The sequence below is a fragment of the Solanum pennellii genome, chromosome 4 (assembly GCF_001406875.1).
Source record: "Solanum pennellii chromosome 4, SPENNV200".
NCBI classification, from domain to species: domain Eukaryota; kingdom Viridiplantae; phylum Streptophyta; class Magnoliopsida; order Solanales; family Solanaceae; genus Solanum; species Solanum pennellii.
Genome location: NC_028640.1, coordinates 1189988 through 1212936, shown reverse-complemented (window position 1 = coordinate 1212936; position 22949 = coordinate 1189988). Strand labels below are relative to the sequence as shown.

General features: G+C 28.9%; 3 protein-coding genes across 8 annotated transcripts; 2 read left to right on the top strand and 1 right to left on the bottom strand.

Annotated features, from left to right (window-relative positions):
- Positions 1-5940: 5940 nt before the first annotated feature.
- On the bottom strand, positions 5941-12040 carry LOC107015917. 6 transcript variants are annotated; one of them, XM_015216360.2, is made up of 7 exons: positions 11654-12040; positions 9446-10903; positions 8340-8408; positions 8100-8201; positions 7909-8001; positions 6374-6527; positions 5941-6207 (listed from the first exon to the last, which is right to left on the bottom strand). In XM_015216360.2, the coding sequence occupies exons 1-2, from the start codon at positions 11914-11916 to the stop codon at positions 10069-10071; spliced, it is 1098 nt and encodes a 365-aa protein (XP_015071846.1). In that variant the 5' UTR covers positions 11917-12040; the 3' UTR covers positions 5941-6207; positions 6374-6527; positions 7909-8001; positions 8100-8201; positions 8340-8408; positions 9446-10068. The 6 variants fall into 6 exon arrangements, with proteins under 6 accessions (XP_015071846.1, XP_015071842.1, XP_015071843.1 ...); XM_015216356.2 differs by having other exon boundaries at positions 8137-8201; XM_015216357.2 differs by having other exon boundaries at positions 8137-8201; positions 8340-8386.
- A 2786-nt stretch (positions 12041-14826) lies between these two features.
- On the top strand, positions 14827-17560 carry LOC107018369. The gene is made up of 4 exons (XM_015218833.2): positions 14827-14986; positions 15172-15338; positions 16807-16955; positions 17041-17560. Exons 1-4 carry the CDS (start codon positions 14935-14937, stop codon positions 17123-17125), a joined length of 453 nt encoding a protein of 150 aa, XP_015074319.1. The 5' UTR covers positions 14827-14934; the 3' UTR covers positions 17126-17560.
- Positions 17561-19065: 1505 nt separating this feature from the next.
- Positions 19066-22145, top strand: LOC107018368 (tropinone reductase 2). The gene is made up of 5 exons (XM_015218832.2): positions 19066-19218; positions 19940-20147; positions 21095-21311; positions 21450-21562; positions 21838-22145. The coding sequence occupies exons 1-5, from the start codon at positions 19151-19153 to the stop codon at positions 22015-22017; spliced, it is 786 nt and encodes a 261-aa protein (XP_015074318.1). The 5' UTR covers positions 19066-19150; the 3' UTR covers positions 22018-22145.
- Positions 22146-22949: the final 804 nt, after the last annotated feature.

The following is a 22949-nucleotide window of genomic DNA, read 5'->3' as shown; positions in this document are numbered from 1 at the left end:
GGGTAGCCAACCCTCTTAGGAAGTAATTTGACATGTGAAAGGTGTAGGATATTATGAAAAAAATTATCTTTTTAACGTATTATAAAAATATTTTTTTAATATATTAAAAGTGATTTAAAATATATTTTTACTTAAATTGAATTAAATATGTTATTCAATCTACCTTTTGTGAATTAACAACTACTAATATGATATAAATTATTTTTTAAATTAAATCATTAGTATTATATTATTTATGTTTCGTATGTAATTAAATCCAAATTCATTCACAATTATATTCATTTTAGCTTAAATCTAATCCTAAAATACCTAACACTCCTTCATTTTATTCCTTAAATTGATTTCCTCAAAATTGAAAATTGATGGTCTTATATCTATTATCTATATTTTAATTTGGTTTGTTTTTTCAAAAAAAATATTTTTTCATTTTCGATAATTTGATTTTATGTTTTAAAAATATTAATTTAGTATGATTTGATGTTTTTAAATTTGATAAGTGTTAATTTTAGTTTATTTATATATAATAGAGAATTATGATTTCAATATTTCAAAAAAAAAATTAAATTATATTTATATTATATTAACACCTTACTCATACACAAATATTCAATATAAACAAAATAATTCCTTTCGTTTATTAATTTAAGTGTCATTTCATGAATCTTGCTTTACTTGCATTTATTTTGAGTTTTCTACCCGAAACATTTTATTTTTAAATATAACTATCATGAGAAAATATTTATATTAATTATTATTTCTTTAAAAACATGCAAAGACCAAAATAAATAAAAGTGAACACTTAAAGATATCATGGTGAAAAACCCTAAAATCATGTTTACGCAAAAATACAAATATATTATGTTCTAAATATCTAAAAAAATCATGGTGAAAAAAACTAAAATCATGGTTACATAAAACTTAAAAATATCATGGTGAAGAAAACCTAAAATCATGATTACATCAAATCTTAAAATTGTTATGGTGAAAAAAACAAAACATAAAAAAACATTACACAAAATCTTAAAATATAAACCAAAATCATGGTTACGTAAAAAATATTATAGTTAATAATAGTAAAACTTTAAATCATAATACTTATTTCAAGTCATTCAAAAATATAACGTTTGGTTTTTTTTTTTCATGAAAAAAAAAAATCTTTGCGGCATTTAATTAACGGCCACAAAAATAATTATTCTAACGAAATTATATAAGTAAAATCTAGTAATAAAACATAATAAAACTTTATAAACATAACAAAAAATCAATTCCAAGCATAAATATTTCAAAATAATTAAAATTAAACCTCAATTTCCGCAACATAACATACTCCAAATCTTGCAAGCAATTATACTTCTCCTTTCAACATCTACAATACCAAATCAAAAAAAAAAAAAATTGCCATATGATTAGAATCGAAATTAAAATTTCAACGTTATAAATTCTAAATAACTATACTCTAAATTCAATATTTATATATATATTTGGAAAAAAAATATTTTGATATAGATATTCTATTTAACTAAATGTTACTGAATTCAATCGAGGATTCGTAATAAACCTTCTAGCTCCGACTCCGAATATAAACGACCTTTGGGGATCCAAAAAGACTTTATTCATGTCGATGACTAGCTCTACCCTTTTTAACATTTTTGTCTCTATAACTAAAAAAGGATGTAGAAAACATCATGGTTTTATGTGCCTCAAAACACAACATAAATTGTGGACAAAATATTTATAGCAAAAAATGATTTATTTTCTTCTTAATATATAATGGGAATTTTGAGATTTGTGTCAATATTTTTTTAATAAAAAAATTAAGCCAAAATATCCTGACACGTGTTAACTTTATCCTTTATGTTTATTTATAAAATATAGCAAGTTCTTTAATCTGCCATTTTCTAGATTTTTCTAGAGGATAAATAAATTTTGGTATTTGGTCCTAATTACTATTTTGGCATTATTGGATTTTAAAAAGATATCAATAAAAAATAAAATGATTTTTATCAAATAGATTCATTTTACACTATGTTTGGATCATTGTTATCCATTATGTTGTATTGTATCGTTACTATATTTATAATATTTGTTTTGATTGTTACTTAAAATGTATTGTATTGTATTGTTAAATTTTGTTGTTACGTAATAACAAAACTTCCTATTTTATGGAACAACCAATTTGGTGTGTTCCCATTGTTTCTTAATTTCTTTTTCCAATTACATATTTACATAATATTTCAAAATATTATTTTACACTTTATCTTAATTATTTAAATCTAGTCAAACCTCCTATCCTAGAATAATTAGGATATTTTAGTAAATTTATAAATTAGAATAAAGTACGATACGATCAAATCAAATAATTAAAATGTTGTTAACCAACAGCAAACAACACAGTCTAGCTAAACATTGTATCTGCCACACAATACAGTACAATACAATATATTATGAAACAATGGATAACAATGATTCAAGCATAGTGTTAATGTTCAAATTTGACCTATGAAAATATACTTAATTTCAGTTTTTGATATTCAACTCTAAATTAAGATATATTTTTTTCATAAGAATAATTGTTTTTTATTTATTAAATAACTCTATATACTTTAAATAATTAAATAACTCTCTTTGGTTCTTTTTTCTAATTGCTCTTTCGCCGATTTCTTTATCTCTTACCTCTGCTGTTCAGTGATGATTTATACATATTTTGATATTAAATATATATGTTTATTTATTAAAATATTGATAAATTATTAGTATATATTACTGATATGAGCTATGTAATTTTAATATTTGATACATGTATTTATATATATATATATATTTAATATTTAATATGAAATATACTAATAAAAATGATATTATATATACGAAATCAATTGATATTAGACGTACTAAATTAAATTAATTTTGAAATATAACTACATAAAATAGATTTATGAATAAATAAATACATAAAATTTGTAAAATTGAGATAAACTTTATAATACATAGGCAAAGAGGCAAGCTAAAGAGTAAGGTCTCATTTGTTTGCAATTTAGATTCATAAATTATTTCTGAATATGATATTTGTAATAAGTATACCTAATTTGACTCGTATGTAATATATGTATCTTTGTTCGATCAAATATAAGTATTTTAAATAATATTTTTCTTATCGAAAATGTAATTAGAGAAATCATTGTTTTATTATTATTACTATAGACTATTATACATATAAATAACTACAACAATTACGTTCTCTATTCTAATTAGTCGTCTATTTTAACTTGACAGAGAATTTAAGAAATAACTTTTTAATCTTATAATGTTAAATTATAGATATTCAAATATATCAAAAAAAATTTAATTTTGTTATTCAAATACGTTATGTGAAAAGTTAAATTAAAAAATTATAAAAAAAACATGTTATAAAAATTAATTACCAATCTTAACTTAACCCCTTATATAAGTTTCTTTTATATTAAATGAAATTATGAAAATTATAAAAATTAATGGATGAAGTTAGATTATAAACATTGTTTAATTACCAATCTTAACTTAACCCATCATATATCATCTCAACTTTAAATAGAATTAAATAATAACTCATTTAATACTTTAACATATTTTGATCCGTTCAAATTAACTCAAATAATTCATTTATCACACCAACTCACTTGTTATGCTAAATGTTTAGAAGACTTATAACAAAACTTTTAGATTTATATTATTTTTTATTTTAATTTATCGTCTTTTTTTTTTAAATATGTTTCAATAAAAGAATATTTTTTTTTTAATTTCAATTTTTTACTTCATATATATATAAGATCACAAATTTACTTTCTTAAATTTTACATCGCATTAAGATGGAATAAACCAATTAAAATAAAATTGAATAGTAATTATAAATATAAAATTTACTTTATATTAAATAATTTTTATGTTAAAATAAGTGAAAGCTATAATCTGAATGGTCCAACTATAGGTTAAAATTACGGCACCGTATTTTTGTAAAAAAAAATTAAAATATAGTAAAATGAAAGCGTGAAGGGGTGTGGGCAACACGTGCTAGATAGCACTTATTTCCTTGTCATAACCATGCTTTGCCCTCATGGCTTCACGTGATATTTATCGAGGCTCGACTAATTCATATTCATTTTGAAAATATTTAATTTTAAGCGTAAAATATTCACTAATTTTAAATTTGTTAAAGTTCGAACGAGCTTTAAAATTTACTATGTATTTAAGTAAATTAGTGAAATTTTGGTAAATTTCTCCTATTAAATTTATAAATTTTAGATTTAGCAAACATAAACATCATATTAGTATGTGATAGTTATAGTTTGTATAATTGCGCATGATAGCAAACTTTATGTTTGTTATGGCTATTAATATGTATAATTCGGTATACGTATACAAAAGATCAATTGTATAATCTATGTCGGTATACATATACAAATGTATCAGTTGTATAATTTGTGTTTGTATAAAAAGAGAAAGAGAGAAAGACGAAAGAAAATGGGCAAATGACAGAAATCACATACTTTTAAGACAAAATTACCCTTATAAGTTTATAATTACAGAAATCTTTCAAACTAATACAATATTATAACGTATATTAATTTAATACGCGAAAAACATTAATTATTAACTAAGATACGTTACATTTAAAATTATTCTCAACTAATGACTTTTAAGTAGAAAGCAAAATGTCCATTGACTTGGTGATATGTGGCATTTTAAACTCAAAAATAATTATTTATATTTTTCAGATTATAAATTTCATAAATTTTTGTTTTTATTTAAACTTCATATCGAATTAAATTACATTACATAAATTGGGTTAGAAGTAGACACCCCTTCTCGACAGGCCGAGTGTTTTTATGAAATTTATGTGCTTTTTTCATTTTAATTTTTATATTTTACTTTTCTTTTTAATTTACTATATATTTAAAAATTACATAAAAAAAATATTATAAATCACAATAATTAACAATTTAAAATATTTTAAAGATATATATAATAAAGATTGACTCTCAAAGTAGTTCTACTGATACAACATAAATTGAAATTGAGAAAATAACATATATCATTTTAAAAAATTGTAAAAAATAATATAAATCATAATAAATAATAATTTTAAATATTTGAATAATATTTCTTTTAAAAAAAAAAGTAGTTATCTCTTAAAATTCAATCAGAAAGTAACATATTATTTACGAATTAGCTTCTTTTTGGATAACGGTATCTAACCCAAAAAAAAAGACTTCTTTTCACGGTATTAGGTGAAGTGAGTGAATCATAAGGGAAAATAATAGTATTAAAAACACTTGACACTTAACTCACAAAGTTAAAAACAATTTTAAAAATTAGTAATTTTATAGTAATAAATACAAGATATAATAAACATATCTATTAGCCATTCAAATTTAAATAATTACGACTCAAATTTTAATTAATTTTACAACAGTTTATATATATTAGTTATCAAAAACTATGCGGATAAGCAAACATATACTAATTAATTAGCTAATATAATTATTATTTGAATTAATTACAACTCACAATTTAATTTTAGATATAATTACATCGCCTCTCTCCTCTTTTATACATATACAAATACAAATATGACACATACAAATACATTTAATCTCTCTCCGCTCTCTGTCCTCTTTCTCCACTCTCTCCCGATCTCGCTCGCCAGATATACAAATACATATGTATACCAGTTACATATATAATTATCTAACAAATATACATACACAACTCACTTCTCTCCATTCTTTTCCCTCTCTCGTTGGCCTCTCTCCTCCATCTCCTATTCTCGCTAGCCTCCCTCCTCCCTCTCACAATCTCTTTCGACAAATATACAGATATACATATGCAATTCGTCTCTCTACTCTCCTACCTCTCTCAATCTTGCTTACCTCTCTCCTTCTTGTCCAAATCTCGCTCGCCAGATATACAAATACATATGTATTACCATTTACATAAATACAATTATTTGACAGATATACATCTACAATTCGATTGATATATATTTACAATTCACCTCTCTCTACTCCCTCACTCGCCTATCTCCTCCATCTCCCAATCTAGCACGGGCCCAACAGTAATAGCTAATGAATGATTATAGTATATACATAAAATTAATGTAACGGGGTCAATGCCATGTCTTGATTCCCTAAGGTTCAAGGAAATAGTAGATAATTGCAACCAAAATTATAGCTGCAACAAGGAAAAAAGCTCAAGATATTAGAGAAACTGATCCAGACAGCCACATGGAAGTATGAAAATGAGATTTTAAACTGCGAATCGACACTTCACTTGAATATCTATGAATGGTAAATACAAGAATGAACTCAATGATGCAGGCTTGAGAAGTGAGATGTACCTTGGATCAAAAGAAAAAGGTACTCGCCAAAGCTGAAAACGGGAGCCCTTTGTGAAGACAATATGCCAAAGCAATGGTATAACCAATAACTTCGAGTTCAAAGCCCACAACACTAAGCCCTCTTAACACCTCTGTGTTGCGAAATTTTAAGTATCTGCAAGAGGAACAGAAACAAAGCACTATCACATGAAAGTAAAAGTTCATATGTTTGGTTATAAAACAACATACCCAGTGTGATCCCATAAGTGTGGTTGGGTAGGGTAGATGTACACAAACCTTACTCCTACCTTTGTGGGGGTAGACGCAGGATTGCAAGAACAAATGACAGCAAAATAGCAAGATACAGACAAACGAAGCAACAAATAGAAATATACATTGAAGAATATTTGGTTAAAAACACAGAGTGATAAATGAACACCCATTACATAACTTGCACATAAAAGCCTCAAGCTTTACCGGGCTTAGCAAAGATAGCCTTTGGAAGTCTCACCAATGCACTATAACAAAGATAGCCTTTGGAAGTCTAACTAATGCACTGTAACATGAAAGTAAAAGTTTATATATTTGATCACTAATGCAGAAAATATTCAAGATTAGACCAATAACTTGACTGGATTCCAAATTGAGCTAATTGAATACTATCACCACAATAAGACTCAATTAACACATAAAGACTTGAGTTTTACCGGGCTCAATGAAAATAATGAGAGGTTGTTTTCGCATGATAAGGTTCAGTATTGATCACAACCAGTGAAAGTACAAATTACTACTCCTACCGTTACAATTTGTATGATGGATGTCTCAAAAAAACTGACCATTCAATTTAGATACACAACTTTGAAGTTAAACAACTTTGAAAAGTATTAAGTAATATTATAAACCACTTCACAGTGTTGAGTAAAATAATCCACAAGAATAAGCCCTCCTATAGCATAATGTTTAGCTTCGTTTTCTCATGCATGATATTTGGCGTGTTTTAACTGAATTTGGGTGTTTTCTGTAGGTCTCATGGTTGACATGGCTGTTTCATCACATGACAATTTGGTCATTCTTGCTTTCCATTGGTTCAAACTGTGCTCTGGTTTCTGCTTTCAGATAAGGAGTCATGAACAATTTTCATAGTTTTCATGGGTTTCACTTCCCTGCGCTTCGGCTCCTTGCCGGTAATTTTGACTCTACAAAACTAAGAGTGGGTAATGTCTTTATAGGATATTTTAGATGTACAAGCATAGGACTCCTGGGGTATTGAGCTCTGTTTTCTGATTAAGGTAGCATGAAAGCACCTATATTGTGTATGTAAGAGCCTAAGAGGAAGGACCCCAAACTTAAGAGGCATAGTCTTTTAATTTGATTTGAATACTATATAATTTCTCTCATTCGTAAACTAAGAGGGATAAGTATGAGCTATATTGAATAGTTTGAAGATATTTTTGACCATTTTTTGATAAATATATATACATATGAAATAGGGAGGATTGAGCAATAAATGAAAGTTAGAGAACAGGAAAGGAATTCTTTAATGAAAGATTACGTACCATCCCTTTAGAAGACCTCTGTTTTTGCGAGTTGGAGGAGTGGCGGGGAGGCATTAGAGCAGGTAGTCTAGATGAAGAGGATGATGCCGGAGGCTACACCAGAAAAGGGAAGAGAAAATAAAGAAGAGCAAAATGTCAAGCGGTAGCACAAAATGCACTATTGGAAAAGGATAGCAATTGTATGCAGGCACCTATTGCAAATTAATTGAAATCAGTATCCCTTCAAACCTCAAATAAAGAGCAGAAGAAGTTCATTTCACATTCCTGGTATGCTTTAGCAATGGATTTCCCTTCTGCATCCAAATAGAAACAACAGAATAAATAGACAAAACTTACAAATAAGTTGCTGCGACAGAATGAAAGGTGAGTGTCTTCTTATTAGATAAACCAATTTGCTATAAGCAGAAATGAAAATTCAAAAGTCAGAGAACCTTTTCAATGGTATAATAGTTATACAGCTTCTCAGAGCACCGAGTGGCTGAAAAATTAGTCGAATTGAGCTACATCAAAACCAAGGACTAATGAGGATGTAAGCAGCACTACAATGTTATGCTATTTACAGGTGATACATGTCTACAGCACGAGTAGAGCAGAAATAAGAACTTATAACTTAAAATCTAATATAAGTAATCTGCCTGTGAGATAGTGGATATGTAAATAAAACACTAGCTGCAAGGTGGTACCAATAGTGTGAGTTTTACGGATCTAATGTTCTGCAGAATCTATTTTAATATAAAACGATGACAATATCATTTGTCTTGTATGAGCAGTTAGGTGGCTTATCACTTCGTTTGAGTTGGATGTTAGTCTGCAACCACTGTAAGAAGAAATAATACTGAGTAATCAGGAAAAAGAAATTAACTTGTGCGGGCAACTTTCAATTGCATAATGCTCTAGTAAATATCCCTTTACCTCATCTCTAATCTTTATATAGTTTATGTTATCAAAAAATTGTCAACTTGAGATCGAACTTCTAGTTTGTAAACTCTGCTTCATCCGAAGAGAGGAATCAATCTATCTTTTTTGCTAGTCTTTTTCCTTTTTTAGTATTAAAATCTAGCTCTTGCATTTTTATTCGATCCGGGGACTGGTCGTACCTTGTGTGTGCAACTTTCAATTGCATAATGTTCTAGGAAAGGTCCCTTTACATAAGACCCACCACACCTTTTGATAAACATAGCGAAAGCCACACAATAGAAGGCAAAACAATTTTCTGCTGATGAGGTTTTACCAATCATTAAATACAACACAAATATGTTGCTAATCTTGCTACCTTTTGTTCAATTCTACAGCTCAAAACTTCAGCAAATCCAATATTCAATAAAATCACTTTTAAATCTAAAGTTGATATACCTCATGGAGCCCTAAACCCTAATCCATCAACCAAAAGAACAAAATTAAAAAGACCCGCAGTTTTTTCAGAGATAACTCAGAGAGAACTCTAAAAAGTCATGCTTAAGCGCGTTTAAACAACAAAATTGAAGCACATAGACCAGAGGGAAAAGTAATAAATTTAAGAAAGGACAAAGATACATACCGAAGCAAAAAGGAGCACCACCCAGAAAATCTGATAAGCTTTGTGTATACTGATCTACTTGTAGTTATTGTGTGGCGGTGTAGTAGTTAGGACGTGTTCCTGTATAGTTAGGCCAACTGCGGAGAGTTGAAGAAGACACACAAAAGCAGCGCATGAAAAGACAAACTTACCCCTCTGCGGAAGCAGACATGACGACGAAGAGGAGCTTCCTGTTGGAGTCTTCTATATATGAGAAATATAATGAAATTCCTCATTATCTACGACTAAGACCATATTTTAAACCACATATATTCGGATTAATTCACACAGTAATTCATATATTTTGTTTATCTTCTATTAGGTAAGACAAACATTAAGTTAAACAACCAAGAACTTCCCTTAAAAAAATTGTAAATCAAAAAAGAAACTAAACAATTGTCAAAGTACACTAAATACTCATATAGTATTTGACAGTAACTACTGTTACAACTTACGAGAGAAGAAAAGTTAGGGAGTGCCACTCCCAATGGGCCCTGCAGTGTGCGATTCAAATTTAGTCAAAGCGCGCCAATATGAGCTCCGGACACCGGGCTTGAAAACCCCCAAAAAGGGGGTGCTCTATGGGCAAAATACAATTCTCACAATCAAAGAATAAATGGAACAGATATATTGGAGAACTTCCTACTATTGCTACTCTGACTTTCAGCAATTTCCTTCAAACTAGTCCAAGACTTCTTCTTTCTCTTACTGGATGTTGAGACAGTCTTCTCAGCATCTGTCATGGATGAACCATCCTGAGGTTCAGCTTTCTTCTTGGACCCTGTTCTATTTCTTTTCCTCTTCTTTGAATCCAACAGAGAAGTAACCGTAACTGTTGACAATGGAGTTGCAGGACCAGCCATAGGACCATCTCCAACTAGTTCAGATGAAACTATTACATCTGTGGTACTTCCCCCTAAAGCGTCGAACTGTTCAGACTTTTGGGTTGCTGATTCAGTAGCGTCAATTCTTGTCTTATCAATACTAGCCACTGACGTATCCAAATGATCAGACTTTTGCATTGCTGATTCAGTAGGATCAACTCTTGCCTTATCAGTACTAGCCATTGACATATCCAAATGTTCAGACTTATGCATTGCTGATTCAGTAGGATCAAATTTTGCCTTATCGATACTAGCCACTAACATGCCCAAATGTTCAGATCTTTGCATTGCTGATTCAGTAGGATCAACTTTTGCCTTTGGGGTTGCTGATTTAGCAGGGTCAACTGTTAAAGTTTTTGGTTTAGCAGGATATAGGCTTTTCATATAGCCTCTTGGGGTTCCTCTCTTTAGATTCCGATGTGAGCAGAAATGACACTCATATACAACAGAATTCTTCGGGGAAATACCGGATGTCTTGTATTTCTTTCGTGCCTTTCTTTTGTTCTTCTCAATCCGTGCTGTACAATTGTAGCCAGCCTGAAGGATAGATTCACACCTGTGAAATATCAATTATAAGTTAGTATGCAAGCCTAGAAAAAGGATGAGAAGTCGACAATGACTCATTCAACATGAAGGTCTTGAGGTGTGCGATCCGGTGCAATTCATCATTGAACGTCGTTTCTACACTGGTTCGTACAATATAAAAAAGTGAGGTCTAGGAGGGTAAATTGCCAGCAAACCTTGTCCTGACCCCTATATTAGGATACAAAGGTTGTTTCCAATAGACTCGAGAAAACAGGGCAAAGCAGTCCAGAAAGAGAATAAGCTAAACTGAAAGCATAACAAAGCATTCTGAACAGTATAACAAAATAATACGATAATCAATGTACAAGATACAAAAGATAGTAACAGAAATTACAACTACTTGTATGGACGGATAGCACTACCTAGTAATGTCCTATAACCTCCTACACTAATTTGTATCCTCCACAAGCTCCAATCTAAGGTCTAAGCTAAAGACTATGTCATATCCGGTCTAATCACCTATCATAAAACTAACCATAGTCAACCTTCACACATTTGTGCATTTGCATCTCCATCTCAGTCTAGCTTCCCGAATCTTGTCCTCCACCAAAACCATTCCTACCTTATCCCGCATATACTAATCTCTAATCCTATCTCTCTTACTATACCCCTACATCCATTAATGAACAAATATCCATTTTTCAACCCATCACAAAATTAACAAAGTATGTATTCATAAATGCAAGACAAATCAAATAAAAAATTTATAAAAAGCTCAAACCTTTGACAAGTAAATAATGAAGGGTCAGGTGGAACACCCAAAGACTCAGCTGATACAGCTAATCTCTGCCCAAAAAACGCACCAAGTGAAGGTATGGAACCTTCTCCACTAGCCCAGGTAGCAATATCCTTTATATGCTCCAATTTCAGCATCGATTTCGCATTAACATGAGTTTGTTTCTTCTTCACACCTGATTCTTCTCTTAATGTAATTGAACCAGGTGCTTTACCAACTCCATTCTTCCTCGATAATTTCTTACCCATTATTGCCGTCGGAGATGGTTTTCCGCCGTCGCCGGAGTCGGTAAAGGAAACCGCCGCCGACTTCCTCTGGGTACGTGAAGCTGATATAAGCTATAAGCTTATGTAATATGTTTAATGTACTGAAAAATTAGTTTTTTTAAGCATAAATATTTTTAATAAATCATACATTTAATAACAGATTGTAATATATATCTTTAAAATATATATATATATATATATATATATATATATATATATATCTTTAAAATAGTTTAAGTCGATAATTATTGTGATATATAGTATTTTTTAACGTAATTTTTAAATATATAGCAAACTAAAAGAAAAGTAAAACATACAAATTAAAATGAATAAAGCACATAAATTTCATAAAAACGCTCAGCTAGAAGCAGATATGCCGAAAATGGGTGTATGCTTCTAACCCCAGTTTATGTATGTAGTTTGATTTGGTATGAAGTTTAAACAAAAATAAAAATTTATGAAACTTATAGTCTAAAATAAGTTATAAATATTCATGTGACTATTAAGGGAAAAGGGTCTGATATACCCCTCAACTTTGTCATTTGGAGCTGATATACCCCTCGTTATAAAAGTGGCTCATATATGCCCTTACCGTTATACAAACGGCTCACATATACCCCTGCCGTTACAAAATGGCTCACATATACCCTTCATTTAACGGAAGTTAAAAAATTAGTTTTAAATTTATATTTATTACTTCTAATTTTTTTTTAAAAAATTATTTAGGGGTATATATGATTCTTCTATCAAAGTTCAAGGTATATTTTAATTTTTTCATACATAAATTATTTTTTGACTTCTTTTATTATAATTATTTGAATTTCTTATTCTTATTTTATTTTTTTCTTTCATTCCTTAGTTTAAAGAATTAAAAATTAAACTATTTTTTGTGTGTATTGTAATTTAATTTCGTATTCGAAGAAAAAATTTGGTCATCTACAATAAGTTTTACAAGAATATTAGTGAAACATAAATAAATTTGATTATCAAAATAATAATTATAAATTAGTCATTGAAACAAAAAAAAGTCAAAAAAAATATGTTTGATGAGGAAATTATTATTTTTTTCATTTCCGTTAGAGGAAAAGGGTTGTGAGCCATTTGTTTACAAGTAGGGGTATATATGAGTCACTTTCATAACAAGGGGTATATGAGCTCTAAATGACAAAGTTGAGGGGTACATCAGACCTTTTTCCCGACTATTAATTATTTCATTATCAAGAAAATAGACATTTTAAAATCAAATCATTACCAAATATAGAAATATAACAATCTTATGAAGACCGACTAAAAAGAAAATTGAATGGTATAAATTGAAACAGTTAAGCTAACGATTCTAACATTGTTAAGTACTCACTCCGTTTCAAAAAAGAATGACCTAGTTTGACTTGGAACGGAGTTTAAGAAAGAAAAGAAAACTTTTTAATCTTGTGGTTATAAATTAAAGTTATGTCAAATGTATCAAAATGCCCTTTAATCTTGTGGTCTTAAGCATGTCACGTGAAAAGTTAAAGTTAAGTGTTGCCAAAAAAAGGAAATGGGTCTTTTTTTTTAACAAACTAAAAAGAAAATAGGATCATTCTTTTTTAAACGGATAGAAATATTTTTTTCAGTTGGAACTGGTTAGAATACATAATGATAAATGATGATATAGGCAAATTGGTCCAAGTGTGCAAAATATTTATAGAGAAAGTACGATAAGAGGGTGGTGGCTTTGGTGGGAAAATAAAGTTGATTTGGATAGAAGAAATGAATTATATTATTAAGCGGATTCGTTGGGTTAAAATTGAGTAATTTAAGTTAAATCTGATAATTTTAATTGATTTGAGATTATTCATCCAATGAGGAATATATTTGTTAAGTTTATTGACGTCAGTGGTAAAAATAATTTGCTTTTAACGGTAGGGGTAAAGTTAACCAATAAAATAAAGTTAAGGGGTATTTTGACCATTTTCCTTTAAAAAAATAAGAAATTTGGGAAAATTTTAAAAGTAATAGGGGATAATGGAAATAAGTGAAACAAAAGGTGTGTATTTCTGTAATTTCTCCCATAATTTTTAGTAGGACTTACACAAATTTCATTAGTTTAAGAGCTAATTATTTAGATATACTCTCTAATTTGTAATATTACGAATCTTATTAGATTTTTGTGCGTCCAAATTGTTAAGATACATGTACCTGAAAAACATGAAGTCAAAATTAGGTTAATTTGTTTTAGATATAATGTATTCAAATTGATTCACATGTATTTGGAACACATAACAAATCTCCCTCACATCCCTCTTATGTCACTGGTCTCTCTCCCTATTTTAATATATTTGGTGTCAAAAATATTTGTATCTAGATGTATCTTCATCAATATATTATAGAAAACTCTTAATTAGTATTAAAATATGTAACTATTTAAAAATATAAATAGAATTATATTATATAATATGGATGTACATCTTTTAACAAACATTTTCATCGACGTTCCTGCTTCAGCGTCTTTCTGACGAAAAAAATAAAAAAAATATTTCTTTTGTTCTACTTTAATTTAATTAGTATATATTTTTTCGAAATTATGGAATCGTTTTGTTTATATCTTGTAATTACTTTGAGTAAAAAATTAGAGGTTAATGACAAAAAATATTTTTTAATTATAGACATCTTAATGGACCTCTTCAACAATAAATTTGCGCAAACAAAAAGTAATTAACCACTTACATATCTAAAAATCATATTAAATTTTTTCCACTTTTTAAATTTTACATATATCATATAAATTAAAATATTGAATCCCTACTAACACGGACACATGTTTATATTAGTTCAAATAAGATATTCCTTACTACCATATATATTTATCTATCTTATTATTATTTATTATATATATATATATATATACTAAAAAGATAAGGGAGTAATATAGACCTCATGTCTAGTAAAGTGCAACCAATAGTGAGAAATATCTCCAATACTAACACAAAGTTGTGAAATGCCATTTTTTTTAACAATAAGATGGGACTCAGATTGCATTCTCTCTCTGTACACAATTTTTCTTCTATTACAAGTAAGATTTCATACTATTATTCTTGTGTTATTGAGAAATGGGAGAAGGGTATTGGACGAATCGAATCCTTACTAATTTAATATGATGTTATTTACTCCGGCCTCTTTGTAAATTTATGTGTCACAATTTGAATCATCCGAGTCAAATTTCTTAAAATTTTAAGCTATTGATTTTGATGTTTGAAGCAACTGGATCATTGAAATCTAGAGATTGTATCAAACCTGCTAGGAGAGTGCTGAAGGTATCTTCCGCGCTAGTAGAAACCGCAGCATCTATTGCAGTTGCTGCTACTCTTGTGGGAGCTGCAACAACTATTCTTGTAAAGAGAAATAAATCTTCTGAAGCAATCGAGGTGCGTTGAAGTATAAAAAATAGTTATTTCTTTTCCCAGCGTGTGAATTACATGAGAATTTTTTTGAGAATTAATATAAAAATTTGCAGTAAAATAAGTTTACCATACTACTTTTGCTTTGTACTAGCCATAGTATTATTGAAGTTCTTTGTTTTCTATATCTAGTACTAGACATAGAGCCTGTTTGGCTCAGCTTAAAAGCTGGTCAAACTGACTTAAAAGCTGATTTTTGACTTATTTAGCTGTTTGGTAATACTCAAAATAACTTATTTTAAGTTTAAAAAAACTTATTTTAAGTCAAAAGTTAAAAGTTGGGGTAGAGGTGCTTTTTTTTTTTTTAGCTTATAAGCTGTTTTAAGTTGACCACATTTTTATCTTTTTATCCTTAATATTTTTATACAATCTCCAAATTACAACATAACCCTAACATCTCTTTCTTACATTTTTCCCTTTTCACGTTTGGTATAGCAACTTCAGCACTTTTATCCAAACACATAACTGCTTATTTTAAAAATAAGTTTCAGCACTTTCAAAAATATTTTTTTAAAGCTGTTTTTATTAAGCCCATCCAAACGGGCCCATAGTATTGAAGTTCTTGTTTTTTTTATAGGAAAAACGCACAAGTAATCCTTAATATATGTTCGAAATTTGAGAGACATATTTGTACTTTACTAAGGTTCTATTATCCCTCAAACTTATTTTATAAATTATTTTCTATCCCCTTTTGGTCTACATGGCAGTGAAATTGAAAAAATTATCAATACGCGTTGAGCCCACAAGATAATATCATATAAGCCGAAAAGGGGTAGAAAGTTATTTATAAAATAAGTTCGGAAGGGAGTCATAGAACTTTTAGTATAGTATAAATGTGTCTTTGAGATTTTGGATATAGTTCAATGGATATTTATGCATTTTCTCTTTTTTATATCTAGTATTGTCAGTAATTTACTGTGTTCTGAATATCACACTTTTTTTTGGTTGTTCTTGTACCTTTCTACACTGTTTTGTTTCTAGCCATTCAGTGAGGTTAATTGTTGGCCTAAGGTAACAATCTGTAGAGGTTGTTTGCTTCTCCTATTGGCATGATTGTGTTAGGTTGTGGAGCCTGATTAATATTTGATGTACTATTTATTTTCTCTAACAAAAAATACTCTGAATAATTAATATATACCCCATCGTCGTGAAAGTTTACTCACGGGATGTTACCACGAAATATTGGTTTCTTTCTTTCTCTCTCTAGATCTCTCATCTCTTTCTCTTGAAAGTTCTTGTGTTCTTCATTTATCAAGTGTGTGTGCGGATTCGATCTTAACAGATTGTTGATGTATCTCATTTCCTCCATTTCAATATGTAATTTTTCAAACTAACTAGAAAAGAGGAAATCAAGTTGTGAAGTAAGGGGGAAACCAATAGTTAATTTGTTGCTCTTATACAACCCACTTTGATAGTTGTTTTTATGAATTGACAGGCCCCGGTGAGAATCTGTGAGGATTGCGGTGGCTCTGGGGTATGCGCAGAATGCAGAGGGGAAGGATTTGTGCTAAAAAAGATGTCGGATGAAAATGCTGAAAGAGCGAGACTAATGGCAAAGAATGCAGCTACCAGATATACAGCAGGGTATGTATGTTTCCGATTGATCCTCATTCATATGCTCCGAGCTCTAGATACATGAATTCATATGTATATATAATACATTTGGCAGACTTCCGAAAAAGTGGGGCTACTGTATGAAATGCAATGCTGCTCGATCTTGTAGTTCATGTGGCGGCGTTGGCAAGTTGAACTAATTATTCTGCATTAGACAGACATTTATCACAGACTTAGAGTCTCACTAATGTTCCATGTGACGGGACATGACACATTGCCACAATACAAATTCAATTGTGTCTTCTTCATCAGAAACATATTGTGGCAATGCATTGGGAAGAGAAATGAAGAATATATAGGCTTAGTGCATATTCAAATACTTTATCAAACATTCAGGCCTCCATTTGTACTTGATGAAAATTGAGACATTAGATTATTAAGTATATTTATTTTCATTAAGATTTTAAACACTTAGGCGTCGTTTAATAGGGTGTATCTGGAGATATATGTAATAGTATCATGTTTGGTGAAAATTTTGAATCTATGTATAAGTTATACATCCTACATGGTGTATATATAACTAATATCTTCCATTTGGTGGTATATACACCCTTAAATGTGATGCTTATTAATAAGTTCTCGTTATTTCTCTTTTTATTTTATATTTTACAATTTTGCTATTATTTAAGATAGGTATAAAACATAAACGTACTTTTTAACTTAATTTTATTTTGTATTTATACTCTGTAATTTTTGGGTGTGTATATATAGATACTCAAATTTATATAAAGCTGAACAAGTAAGCACACATATGTCATACTTGGGCATCTTACGTGACAATTCATGTCTAACGTGACATTATATATGGCGTCCTACATGTATTATGTCATGTAAAAATGTATGATTCTACTTATTAACTCTATACAAGTTTAAACATCTACTTGTACACGTTCAAAATTGAAAGGCATATATCATAATTATGAACTGTAATTAAGTTTATTATATATATATAAAATTAATTTTTAATATTTAATTGAACAGATAAAAAATTAACAGAGCGAATATTTTAATTAGTGATTTTTTTTAGGTAAATACCACTACCATTAGTTCATGCTGTGCCCATCTTCCTATTTCTCCATTAATTTTTTATGTGTAAAAATAAAAATCTCTCGAAGTCATTCCAAATAATTCGAGTTCCTTAAAAATTATTTTCAGAATATTTTAACTAATGGAAAAATTGGACTGCGTACCAACCCTACATGTAGTATTCTTTAGTGGGTAATTTCCACTAGGATGTGTGGATCAAATCATCCATCATGCCACCAACTGCACCTAAATCATTATTTATTATTGACATAATAGTATTTTTTTTTAATATAGAAAAAATAACTTTTTTCATATTTTACTCGTAACATTAATTACTTATTCGATGAGAGAGTTTTACTTGGATGATAAGCATTCTTCACTTCAAATTCAAAAGTTGCGAGTTCGAGTCACCAAGGGAAACTGAGACGTATTTAACTCTAATATCAATTTATAAAGAGAGGATTGTTCAAAATGCAACAAATAATATTATTCTCTCTGTTATAATTTATATTAGTTAAATTTATTTGATACGGAATTTAAGCAATAAATAAAAACTTTTGAAACTTGTCGTTTAAAATTAGTGATAGATACTTGTGTGACTAGAAATAATTTAATTAAGGGTAACATGAACATTTTAAAATTAAATTGTTACTTTCTCGTTTTAATTTATGTGACATATTTCAAATTTTGAAATTCAAACTGATCTAGGAAATTTTCATATATCTTTTAAATATTATGGATTGTCAATTATTGTGACTTATAATACTTTTTACGTAGTTTTCAAATATATAAATTTAATTTCAAAAAATTGATTAGTAAATTCTCGATCAAACTCAAATTAAAACAGAGGGAGTATTAGATATTGAAATGTGTCATTTTTATTGAAATAGACTAAAAAAAAGGTTATCCATTTACATTGAAATTATATTGAATATCGAAATGTGTCATTTTATTGAAATCGACTGGAAAAAATAAAATTAACCATATAAATTGGAACAGATAAAATAATATTTTTCTGCCTTTTGGCAATTATTTAAAAAAAAAAAGGAAAAGGATTCTATAAATCATTTGGAGGTTCATTAAAATAAAAACTTGTCTAAAATTCATTTTTCTAAGTGTTGTGCAATAGGCTAGTAGTCATGGCAGCAGGAAGATGGAATCTTGAAGGCTGCACTGCCCTTGTTACTGGTGGTTCTAGAGGCATAGGGTCAGTTTTTTTTAAAAAAAAAATAAAATTCTTGATTTATTCAACAAAATTTGCAATTTAAATTAAGTTCTATCTATAGTAATAATCAGTATATATGTTGTTTAGACTTTTTAAAAATACTGCGGTGAAAATTTCTTTACAAATAATGTATTTTTAGAGAATTTTAAGTAAAAATATATTTTTTTTAAAAATCTGACTGAAGAACGAAAAATATTTACAAGGAGTATAGAAATGAAATTTCTTAAAAAAATAATCTAATTGCAATAGCAAAAAGAAAGGATATATGTCTTTTTTTTTCTCTATGAACACAGTACGATAAAAATTATAAGTTTGTATTAGAGCAAGGTTTATTATTGTAAGGATACTTGAGAGGGGTAGTTTATCCTACATGATATTAGTGGTTCGAGTCTGTTTATCTCCAATTTATGAACTTAATTGATATAAAACTTTATGATAGCACTTAATTTTTTTTTATTCGACGATTCGATCTATGTGATGATGAAATTGATGATTAATTTAGGTATGGGTAAGTTGTATTAGAGCAACGTTTATTATTGTAAGGATACTTGAGAGGGGTAGTTTATCCTACATGATATTAGTGGTTCGAGTCTGTTTATCTCCAATTCATGAACTTAATTGATATAAAACTTTATGATAGCACTTAATTTTTTTTTATTCGACGATTCGATCTATGTGATGATGAAATTGATGAATAATTTAGGTATGGGATAGTAGAGGAACTAGCAAGTCATGGTGCATCAGTTTATACATGTTCACGTAATCAAAAGGAGCTTAATGAGTGTTTAATTCAATGGAGAAACAAAGGTTTTAAAGTTGAAGCTTCTGTTTGTGACTTATCATCAAGATCTGAAAGAGAGGAGTTCATCAAGACTGTTGCTAATCATTTTGATGGAAAACTCAATATTTTGGTAAGTTTAATACGATGACTCAGTCCGTTAGTGATATTGTCTGCTTTGGATCTAGGCCCGCATAACTTTAATATGTCACTAATTGGTAAGATTTGTTTGCTTATATCCCGAACAACTCTCATGTGTTTTTGTTGATGTGGGACATCTAATCTTATGTTGGAGGCGTCACAATAATATTTAATTACTTTATAGTAACCCTTGTATTCTGTTTAAGTGATTTGTTTTCCGATTTCAAAAAGAATATGGGGATGAATCCCTTTTGGTGTCTGCTTGATCTGTGAAGGCGATTTTGAGATGTGCGTAGAATGGTAACCTAATTGGTTATTTTGTAGAAAAGGCTTATCCCTGTTTATGTGGTTTTTATTCTACCAAAAAAAAGAATGTATTGGAGGATCACTTTTGTGTATGCTCAATAAGGAAAGTGCTAAAGTCTTTTCGAACGATATGTAGGATGATAACCTAATTGATTATTCGAAAAAAAAAGGCTTATTTTCATTTATGTGATTTTTATTCTGATTAAAAAAAAATATGTGTGATTTATCTTGTTATGTTTGAAAATAATTTAAGTTTAAACAACCTTTAATCACCAATATATCTATACCACGTTTTAGATTATCAATTTATTAAGTCTTTTTTCTGTTAAATTATGTAACTTCAATCAAACACCTTCACAGAGATTGAGATGGATGAAACATCAAGTTCTACATATATGCTTTTCTTAATGCTTCAATTCTCAAGTCAAATGTCATCTTAAATTGAACAAATGATCTACTAGAAATTATAATGTTAGCAATTTTCATCCACCGATAGAATAAATATTTTCGAGTTTTATTAATAACACACAACCACAAAATATTGTTCAAACATGAAATGATCGCTCGTTATCGAAACAATCTACCCTGGAGAAAGATGTGATATTTTTAACCATTTCTTTTTTTTCTCCCTAGGTTAATAATGCTGGTATTGTCATATACAAAGAAGCTAAAGATTACACTATGGAGGATTACTCTCTAATTATGAGTATCAACTTTGAGGCTGCTTACCACTTATCTGTACTTGCACACCCCTTTTTGAAAGCATCACATAGGGGCAATGTTGTCTTTATTTCTTCTATTTCTGGGGCTTCAGCATTACCCTATGAAGCTGTTTATGGAGCAACCAAAGGTAAAACGTTCTCAGAAATTTCGTTAAGGGTGTTCAGGAAGTACAAAAGTTACTAGTATTTTATAGTATAAGTACTTTTTATATATAATATAATTTTCTAACGAAAAATGTTCAACTGACTACCTTTGTTGGTAATAGGAGCAATGGATCAACTCACAAGATGCTTAGCATTTGAATGGGCAAAGGACAATATTCGTGTCAATGGCGTTGCACCGGGGGTTATTGCATCTTCTATGGTCGACATGACTATTGTAAATATCGTCTTTACTGTCTCAGTTGAACACTTCAAATAACAAAATGATCATAATACCTCACAAAAAAAAACAATGTGTCACATCAACGTTGACTATCCATAGGACACAATTGATATGAGTTGATGTGTTCAGTGTTTACTTGTCAGTTGAGATATCTGACTGTTTACATGTCAACTAAAGTCGAATTTGAATGTTTATTTACTGTGTCAGCATATATAAGTTAAAACGTTCTAATTTCATTTTCGATTTGTGTTTTTTTTTTTTTTTTGCAGCAAGATCCAGAACAAAAAGAAAATTTGGACAAATTGATTGATAGATGTGCTCTACATAGAATGGGTGAGCCTAAAGAACTTGCAGCAGTTGTTGCATTTCTTTGTTTTCCTGCTGCTTCATATGTCACTGGCCAAATTATATATGTTGATGGTGGATTTATGGCTAATGGTGGATTTTAATCATCATTTTTAATTAATTTGTCTATGGTTTTTGTAAGTTAATCAAATAATTATCTAGATTTATCTTTTTAATAATGGTGATTGATTTGTCTATGGTTTTTGTAAGTTAATCAAATAACTTCCTTTCAGGTTGCGTTTCTATAGACCATACTATTATAACAGGGCAGGGAAAACGGATAACTAATCTAATAATTATTTAGAATAATCTAATTTTATAATGATCGAAATAAATTATTTATATGCTCTAATCGATCGGCGGATTTGCTTAAGTGAATTTTATTATATTAAGAGTAATATTATGTCTTTTTTCTACCTAAATTTATGTGATATATTTTCATTCTTATTAAAAAAACAACACGAATTTTTATTTGATAAATAATTAATGACATAATCAAATATGTTATTCGTATTGAATCTCATTTATTCCATTGGTAAACTTTTTTTATTAATGTGGAACAAACTATCCGCAGAAAAATATATGTAAAACACCTTTAAGGTATAGATATTGAAATTCTAAAAATATCTTCAGTAAAACACAAATACGTTAATAAAAAATTTAAAATTAAAAAAAAACACTCGACATAAATTATATATGTCAATAAAAAGATATCTACTTTTAGTATCGACGATATCAAGTTCCTCAATAATTGAAAACATGATTACGTGGGTGGTGGGTCCTTAATAATTGTATAAAAAGACAAAAGGAAAAAGATAACGATATTTTTTAACTTAATTTTTTTTTTGTTTCTTACTATATATTTATAAAAAAATCTATCAAGATCAATATAAATAATTTTTAAACTTCAAAAAAAGGGACATGATTAGATTTGATGACTGAGCCTTTATCATGTATTGCCAAAAAAAACCCATATGTTTTTGGAATAATAATCTAGGATATATATATATATATATATATATATATATATATATAT